Source organism: Apaloderma vittatum, unplaced genomic scaffold (genome assembly GCF_000703405.1).
Source record: "Apaloderma vittatum isolate BGI_N311 unplaced genomic scaffold, ASM70340v1 scaffold7659, whole genome shotgun sequence".
In the NCBI taxonomy this organism is placed as follows: Eukaryota; Metazoa; Chordata; class Aves; order Trogoniformes; family Trogonidae; genus Apaloderma; species Apaloderma vittatum.
The window spans coordinates 106,319-115,875 of NW_009735728.1; the positions used below are offsets into that span (position 1 = coordinate 106,319).

A 9,557-nucleotide genomic window follows, 5' to 3' on the forward strand; every position below is an offset into this window, starting at 1 on the left:
TGGATATCAGAAAAAAATGTCTATAGTAGTGACAGGATGTTCTTCCGCTCACACCACCTTTATTGTGATTTGGAAATTTTTACACTGAAACAAGATACATTAAAAAATCATTTTCAGATATAATAACTCTACTCCTGTTGCATCTCCTGCAATCAGACATATGCATGAGATAAATCTTAGCAGGAATTGATTGACTTAGCTGTGGGCAATTTGTCTGAGGCACCATTTATTTATTTAGTTTTGATGCATAGATACCTGCTTCCCTGAGACAAACTTTCATGGCAGGCAATATCTAAATGTTGATGTTGGAGTACTTTGAAATGGCTTGAGTTTCACCTGGCCTTACCTTGCCTAGAACAACTTGGACTACATCTGTACATCCCAAAGAACCTTTCTGAAGTGCCCCATTAAAATTCACAGACTGGCAACTTCTGCCTGGTTTCAAATACTTTTGCAAATGTTTTGCAGCTGTAACATTTATCACAACTGTAACTGCAATGTCCACCCTGAAACCTACAGAAAGAATCAGGAAGGCTAAGTTGGCTTTTAGACAAACAAATGTGTTTATTCTGATAGTGTGAAGCTCAATAGGAATTTTAGCTTAAAATTCCCCGTTAACTCATACGCCAGTGCTAGTAAAGAAGCCCTTTGTAACAGATTCATTCTAAGTGATTCCATGGCACCAGCTGTTTACCATCATATTCTGTCATAAGACTTCTCAAGGAGCTGTCAAAACTACCTCTGCTGTATTCAGAATACAGTCACACCGCAAAGTCATGAAGAGATACTAGCTTGAACTCGGTTAGAATAATCAGATCTGCATAGCTTCGCACTGACTCTAATGTTTCTAGAAAATAAATCAGTTCTTGTGGACTAGCCTAAGAATACAGACTGACACATACACTGTATGCACATATTCTGACAGCTTTGATGGGATTTATGCACTGTCATTTCAATATTCATATTCTTATCTTCTCACTTTGGTTTATAACCACTCTTGGCTTCCACAACAGCTTTTGCCAAAGGTCTTGATCCTGCATATCAGGTGGACAAAGGAGGTAAAGTAAGGTTCATGGTGGAGCTTGCAGATCCAACAGTGGAACTCAAGTGGTATAAAAATGGCCAAGAAATACGACCAAGTGCAAAGTAAGTTATTTTATTGTATGTAAGCTATAAAATGAGTACACATGTGCTTCCTTGACAAGTTTTTTAGATCTATCTCTCTGCTCAGGTTGCACCAATTTTATTTCTGAATTTCATTATACACGAGAAGTATGGAAATGATGCTATATTGCTCATGCCTTAGAAAGTCCACTGTATGCTAAATGTTAATGGAGATTGTTTCCTTTGCCCTAAGAGAAAAGAATTAAAGATCCACAACAAAATGTGGAGCCAGCTCCTACTCAGTATTTTTTTAAAAATATTTGCTCACATGCTGTTTAACATCACATTCTTACTTACTTGACTCCTAAACCACCTGAGGAGAGAGGAACAAAGTTTATTTTGCCTCCACTATCCAGTTGACACTGAAGTCAGCAACGTGCATTAGCTCAAAGTGACTTCAGTCACACCTGTTGGTCTAGTGTAGACAAGCTTCTACACCATCGCCTGCATACTGGTTTACTCACTGTCTTTATCTAGAAGTGGCTTTTCAGATGCAGCCATTTGATTACGGGTGGAGCAATGGCTGGAAGTTGAGCCCAGTACTCAGTGTGGGCACAACCTGCTCTTATAATCCCGTGTAGGAAATCTCATTCCACGGTCACACATAGCTAGGAATGACGACAGGCAACCAGTAATGCACAACAAAATAATGTTCATCATTTATTTCTCAGTAGCACAAAATCCTAGCATTTTTTTCCTCTGGCCCTGTGGGGGAAAAAAGTGATTAACAAAAGCCCTCTTACAGAGAAGGGGCAGATTTTCTTAATTCTGTTGGTGCAAAAGTCAAAGAAGGATTTTGATTTATATTTATAGATTACAAAAAAAAAAAAAGCATAAGAAGGGAACCTTTTATTTAGCTCCTATATCTGTCATGAGCAGCTCAGAACTGTTTGGAAGGCAGCTATATGTATAACTCCCCAGTAGAAGGACCTGGACTGAATGCCCCAGTGCATTTCTTCCAGGCTGCTGAAGCAGCTGTCAGATGCTAATGAGCTTTGGTCATTACAAACCTGGAGCCGATCTAAACTGGTGACATAAAGGTGAAAGGCTCCATATCCCATTACCAAAACCACATATCCCATTACTGATCTCTTGTGCCATCTGGCCTACCAATAATATTAACTTCTTAACTTAAGCTATTATTATACTTCACAAAAATGTTAAGAGTGTTGGAATGAGGATGGTGTCCTGTTACTGGTTATTTTCATCTTTACTCGTCTAGAGTTTCAAACTCTATTTTACTTGCCATCCTTCAAGAGCCTGCTCCTTTTTTTACATATCACCTAAGCCTGGGATTTTGGAACAAGACAAAAGATGCTCATTGTCACTCTATTCCACAGCTTTTTGCTAAAAAGACTTTGATAGTCCTGTTGAATCTTGGAAATTTCTTCCCAGGACAATTTATTTTTTTCCAGTTCTATGTAAAAAAGATTTTCACCACTAATAATCCCTAAAGCACTTTCTACATAAAACAAAAGAGGTCCAGCAGTTCTGTTAATGTGTCTTCCTTGCATTCCTTTTCAAACAGATACATTTTTGAGCACAAAGGAAACCAGCGCATTTTATTCATCAATAATTGTGGGATGGCAGACGATGCTCGCTATTACGTAACAGCTGGTGATGAGAAATGCTCCACTGAACTGTTTGTGAGAGGTAACCACGTCAGCTTGCTCCTGCTCTACATTGATGTGGCTCCTTTGGCAGCAACAGAAATTAATGGAGAGGATCTGGCTCAGTATATTTTTGTATTTACATTAGCAGCCCTTAGGATTGCTCTACATTTCCGTGGTCCCTGAGCATTTTTTCCCTCATTCTGCATTTAGTAATTTAGTGGAAGTACAGAAACGGGTTGTGGTTGATTTCATAATGTGCACTGGGATCTAGTGCGGCTGTGGTCCCCTTCACAGTTTTAAAGCCATAGCATTGGCTTTCCCGAACACCAGGCTTGGGTATCTGTCGACCCTGATACTCTTGGTCCAACTGCTCTGTTTCAAGTGCCCTCAGATCAGGCTTTCCAGCAGTTAGTTTTCATTCCACCTGCACAGATTTAAGGGAAGAATATCAAAAGCTATGAATGACTGGCCATTTCTTCACCTTTTTATGCTCCCACAGTGTTGACAGTCCTACTGATAATAAACATGACACTACTCACACATGCACAACAAACCAAACAGGAAAGCCAAATTTACAGTGAGAAAAAAAATCATTAAATACTTCAGAACTGTGTTTAAAATTCTGTTTAAAATACTGGAGCCCATTGCCCCTATAAATTTCCTAGAATAACCATTGCAGAATCTCTCGCTATTAATTAAATTGAGTTTTGACTCAAGGAATAGGTTAAACCAATGAGGGCACTGTGTTATGTCATCAGGTCATTTTACGGGCATTTTATGCACAATAGGCTACAGTATTTAATGAAAACACAGCTTTATGAGAGGGATCTGTGGCAGGCAAGATGAAAACGTCAGCTTCTCATGTCAACCTGCCTGGACAAACTGTCATTAAAACAGGAAGGAAGGCTGGAATTAATTTGAAAAAAAACGTTTTGGTTTGTTTGGTTTGGTTTGATTTTTTATTTGGCACATTTTCTACCAGCATCTTAATGGGCAATTGCTTTTCTGACTTAAAGCAGAAAAAGCTATACTACGACTGATATTGGAATTTTAAAGTAATGTCATCTTGTACAGCATGATTTTGAAAAAACCTTGCCCTTAGTTTTCTCTCTCAGATTGCAAATTTGCAATTTTTTCTTTTCAAAGATCCTCCAATTTTGGTGACTAAAGGCCTGGAGGATACCAGTACCTATGTTGGTGAACGAGTAGAACTGAGCTGTGAGGTCTCTGAGGATGACGCAAATGTGAAATGGTAAGCCACACTTTGAACAGATACTGTTTCCCTTGAATATCTTGATTTGTAGGCAAACATTTCAACAGCTTTTTCTAGACCAGTAAACCTGAAAATAGTTAAGAAAATCTCAAGAAAACATTATTCAAGAATGTAGCAACAGCATAAATATCCTTACACGTTCATGGATGAAGTTGTTTAACATTTGCTTGTGCCTTAAGTCTCATAAAGTCTTCTCTGGAAGTCTCAGTCTATGGGAGTCTTACATGCACGAGGCTTCTATTGGAAAAATAATCATTCTTTGTTCTCCGTTAGGTTTAGAAATGGTGTAGAACTTCCCAATGATCCTAAATCTCGGTATCGAATCAAAGTTGAGGGTAAAAAACACACTTTGATCATAGAGGAAGCTGCAAAAAATGACAACGCCACTTACTCAGTAATGACAACTGGAGGCCAATCAGAAGCAAAGCTTTCGGTTGACTGTAAGTATCTTGCTCTTGAATTTATATGTCATCATTTATGATACTACAGAAATATTTGCTTGCCTTTTCCTGGAGGTTTAAAGAGAAGCTTAACTTCCATACCAATTTCTTTGATCCGAGAAAGTGGCTATATTTTAGGTGCTGTTTGCAGAAAAAGGCAATGAGCTAGTCCTGCTTCAAAACTTTCTGTCACTCCGTTAAGATGGAAAACAAAGTTAGCCATTCAAAGTTAAAGTGAATGTCTTTCTTTAACCCCTCCAGGTTTTCACAGGAAAGTCAAACCAAAGCTTTTCACCCAACATTAGAAAAATTAAGTATGTTGGGAAAAAATTAGCAGATCCATAACTAGACACAGAGTTAATAGATATCAGGATCACTTGGCCTGAACTAATAGGCACAAACATATGACTATGTATCTCCATCAGTATTGTTTGTGCAACATCTCTTTAAAACACAATGTGTTTTTAAGCGAAATCTATGTGTCCATCCTCTGAAGTTATCACATATTTGCATAAGCATGCATTTGCAATATTCATACTTCTTTTGACTCTTTTGTACACATTGGCATCCTAAGCACAACCAACTCATGTTGTTCTACTATCAAGCTGGAAAATATCCTCTATGGTTATTGAGCTCCATCATTTTGCCTTTCTTGCAAATTCTTCTGAGGATTTTCCCACTGGCTTTCTGGAAGACACTGCATTTCCCATCACTCTTTGTTTCCTTCATCAGATTATAGTGAGGACATTTACTGCATGCAGATGGTACTGCATGTTCAGCCTGGACTCTGGTCTACAGCATCTGATCTTCCAGAAAGTGGAAGTGAACTGGGACACAGTTCTCAGACCTGAGTTTTATAAAAGCTGGTAATATCTGTGGGTATTCATAGGGTGAGTTAGGGCAGTTGAGCAAACATGAGAAGTAGTGTATGAAGATAAGCTTGATGGCCAGCTGGCCTTCACCAGCCTGACAAAGCAAGTTGAGAACTACGGTCCCCATGTGTGATGAAATACTTTTGGCAAGTCTCCAGATTACCTCAGAACAGCTGGGAGAGCAGTTAGATCACTGGAGAACACAGGAAAGGTGTGTTGTAATCCCTTCTAGTGCAGAGGTCTGGGGACACAGGCCTTCAACTTCTTGAAGATTTCTTAGTGAAGTCTAGGGAATAGAAGCACCCTACCACCAGCACCTAAACAGCAGAGAACGGACAGCACTGGGGTTTAGTTCTTCTGCTGGCAGTATCCATGGAGTTTCCCCAGTCAGGGCATGGGTATTTTGGACCGCCCTATCTAAGGCATCAGGCTACATGAAAAGAGGTTAATTTATGTAGCTTACATGTTTACATATTACTGGTATTTCAACTTGAGAACTTTATTAGTGAAAGTATTTTTCTGATTTGAAGACTATTGTGATAGCTAATAGCAGCTCTGTGATCGTGAGTTGTTGTCTGATATTAGCATTAATGTCTCTGCTTCTGTTTTCCTAAGTGAGACCACTGAAGATATCACTTGCGCTTGAAGACCAGACTGTGAGGCTTGGACAAGAAATCCACCTAAAGTGTGAGATATCTGAGAACGTGGAAGGGAAGTGGTACAAAAATGGGCAACTGGTCGAAGCTAGTGACCGTGTAAAGCTCTATCACAAAGGAAGGTAAGCCTGTTCTGTATTGACTTGTCTTTTGAAGGAATGACACTGTAGAGATAAGCCAATATGTGGGTTAGTTCACTGAAAATTATTTGGTAAACAAGCCTAACCTCTGTCAGCTAAAATAACAATAAGCAGCCAGTAAAGGGGTTTTAGTGAGTAATTTTACACACTTGCACAGATCTCCTGAACTTTTCACAGGTTTTTCCTTACAGTCACAAGCAATCTTCAAAAATAATTTACATTGATTTATTTTTCTTTTTTTTACAGAATCCATAGATTTGTTATAGCAAGTGCTGCTGTTGATGATGAGGGTGAATACATGTTTGTACCAGATGCCTATAATATTAATATTCCATGCAAAGTGCATGTTGTGGGTAAGTGTATGGCACAATGACTTCTGTATAACATCTCTTTCTCTGACCTTTGGAAATAAAAGGCACTGTGAAATATCCTCTGAGCAGGCATCTACCATAGAGAACAAAACTGTTGCTTTGGGAAAGACTAAGTGAGCTAGTCAGAGAGCCTGTGCTAGGGATCTGCTCATAGTTTACAAGACTTGGAGAGCTCCTGGGAAAGGCTTCTCAGTGTTGAATTCCTAAACCACTATTAAGAGTTTGTGTCAAATACTTACTGCTATCCTCTTTTCAGACGTAGTGGTGTCTTCTTTAGAGGAATTGGCTTGCTGACACTGCAAAATGTGATTTATATTGGCAAAAGATTAGTAGAACAGGTACACATTTACCCATTCCCTAAATAAAAGTTAAATGACATCTAGAGAGCAAAATGTTTCTAGCCAGCTTTTATTCACTCGGACTAAATTGTTCATGATCTTAGTCTTTAAAACAAGGCATTGAGTCTTCCAACAACAATCCTCACTGACTTTTAACTGCAACCAGCAACTTGGAAGTCAAAAGGAAAACAATATAAATGACTCAAGTTTTAGAAAAATATGTTCTGTAACTGAAGCTGAATGAAGTGGTGTATCTGCATTAGAAAAAGTACTGTCAAGGTTTAGGGAGAATTAAGAGGGACGGGGTACCAGGGGGTTATGCCCACCAATTTAGCTTCCAATACATTAAAAAAAGCTGTAAGATTATACTAGTCAGTTGTTCTCCACATGGGGGGGTGCAATAAAAGTGACCATTCCATTTTAAGAACAAGGATTTGAGTGAAGAACACTTTTAAACTGTAAGAACAGCGATGTCTGATACATGGTAAAAGGTGTTGTAGAGGATTGCAGAGGAAATTTTCAAGAGTCACTTAGAGGAAATCTGTCTCAAAAGTTACCTGAATATACAAAATTTTGCCTCAGGAAGATGTTGTCTTACTATTGCAAAATTTCCACAGCGACATTTTTTCATCAGACAATTATTTTCTTAGGAAAAGAAATTGTTTTCAGAACTTTTCTTCCAACCAAAAAAATCAGTTGTGTAAAAATACCAGGGAAATACAAAATATAGAGCATGTTTCTCTATGTTGCAGACCTGTGCCAGGTCACTGAGTGAGTATGTCACAGAGTGCCGGCCACATAGCAAATTTGGATAATCTCTCATTTTTCAGATCCTCCTAAACTCCACTTGGATGGTCTTGGGGAAAATAATACTGTAACAGTAGTGGCAGGAAGCAAACTACGACTTGAGATCCCTATCACTGGCGAGCCAACTCCAAAAGTCATGTGGAGTAAAGGGGACAAGGTACATTTTTCATTATAATAATTTCTTTAGCTTAACAGAGGGCCTTTTCCTTCAAAAAAATAAGCCTTATGAAGACATTGACTTTAACGGCAGAGAACGAGGAAATGCATTTTATCTAAAAAACTCTTCTTCCTCCAAAAGGAAGTGTAAAAGGGATTAATATTATTTAGCATCTTTTGGGTCTTTTTGAGGAAAGGCTGAAATTAATTAAAAAAATTGTTTTGCTATAACTTGTAAAGGAGAGGGACATATGAGATGCAGAAGAAAATAAATGAAAATCTATGAAACGGCTACTTCTTCTGTACATAATTCCCACAATGGTTGCTAGATTTTGACAGGTAGATATAATACCATCTGGTTTTGGAAAATTAATTATAAATTCTGATGGAATGTCAAGTCTTAAATGAAACAATAGGCTGGGCAACTGGTGTTTTGCATCTGGCATTTTAGTACAAAATTTTGCACGTATCAGTCCCTGGCTGTGTAATACCAAAAAGCCAATCTTCACATTTAAATTTTCATTGTGGTATGTGGAAGCTGAAACATGTTATTATTACTGGATTCATCAGATGTATCTGGTCAAATCCCCAACTGCTATTTTTCAAATATTAATTGTAGTATCACCACTGTAGATTTGTCCAAATAGGCAATTATTCTAGGAGAGCTTTTACTCCAAAATATCTGCCAGCATTTGAAATCTGTGAGGAACAGCTACTGGCCAATATAGTCACTCTGATCTTTAAACTGAGCAAATTACTTTTCAGACTGACTTCTGGGAAAAACCACTACGATCTTTCCATCAAATTAATAGCAGGTAGTGCTATTAAAAGCACATTCTTGCTCACAGAACAAGTAAGCCTAGTGCCTCTTCCTTTGAGATGCAATGTCAGAGCTCAGCATTAATCAGTTATTGTATTTTAAAGTTATTATTACACATTTGTCCCTCAGTTATTTTGTCATTTTTCTGATCATTAGGTGACTGAAATTCTGAGCTTTAGTGTATTTTGTCTTACAATTGCTTTAGTATTTTTACTGAAGCATCCTGTACTGCATTCGGATTTTGATTTTTGAGCATTTTGATTCTGAAATCCAGAAAATATTACTTTTCCCTCCATTCACTTTTATTCCCAGTGGATCACAGACAGTGGAAGAATACGGACAGAAACATACTCAGACAGCAGCTGTCTGGTCATTGATGCAGCTGAGAGGGAAGATTCGGGTCCTTTCAGAATAACATTAAAAAATGAGGCTGGAGAGGACACAGCTTTAATCAACATTAAAGTGGTTGGTAAGTCATGTGGAACACTGCACATGAGTCATGTCACAGCCCTTTTCAATGAACACTCCTTGAAGAACCCTACTTTTCTGCTCAGGGTCTCTTCTGTAGATGCTGTCCTCCCTAACTACCAAAATATTGTAAATTCACAGAAAAATTCCATTTCCCTCTTTGTCTCCATTTTCAGATATGGAATTGAGGTGCAAGAATATTAAGGCCCAGTCTCACTGAAGGACACAGAAGCAGCTCAAAAACTATTCAGATTTTTTATTTTGACCTATGCAAAAAACCCTAAGTTATTGTTGGTCTTTTCTAATAACATTTACTTTGTTTATAACAGATGTTCCTGATCCTCCTCAGGCACCAAATGTGACTGAGGTGGGTGAAGACTGGTGTGTTATGACTTGGGAACCTCCAGCAAATGATGGTGGATCACCCATCTTAGGTATA

The 9,557-nt window shown here is 38.3% G+C and overlaps 1 protein-coding gene across 1 annotated transcript in view; it reads left to right on the forward strand.

Moving 5' to 3' along the window:
* MYBPC1 (myosin binding protein C, slow type) overlaps nt 1–9,551 on the forward strand; it is a gene marked incomplete at its 3' end in the record, with an annotated part of 51,664 nt that extends 42,113 nt beyond the window's left edge. The window contains exons 10-18 of the mRNA XM_009876686.1: nt 1,014–1,146; nt 2,693–2,817; nt 3,924–4,029; nt 4,324–4,490; nt 5,978–6,140; nt 6,405–6,511; nt 7,698–7,831; nt 8,963–9,119; nt 9,448–9,551. Of these exons, the coding sequence (XP_009874988.1) occupies nt 1,014–1,146; nt 2,693–2,817; nt 3,924–4,029; nt 4,324–4,490; nt 5,978–6,140; nt 6,405–6,511; nt 7,698–7,831; nt 8,963–9,119; nt 9,448–9,551 (1,196 nt within the window). The remainder of the gene's footprint in view (nt 1–1,013; nt 1,147–2,692; nt 2,818–3,923; nt 4,030–4,323; nt 4,491–5,977; nt 6,141–6,404; nt 6,512–7,697; nt 7,832–8,962; nt 9,120–9,447) is intronic.
* Nucleotides 9,552–9,557: the final 6 nt, after the last annotated feature.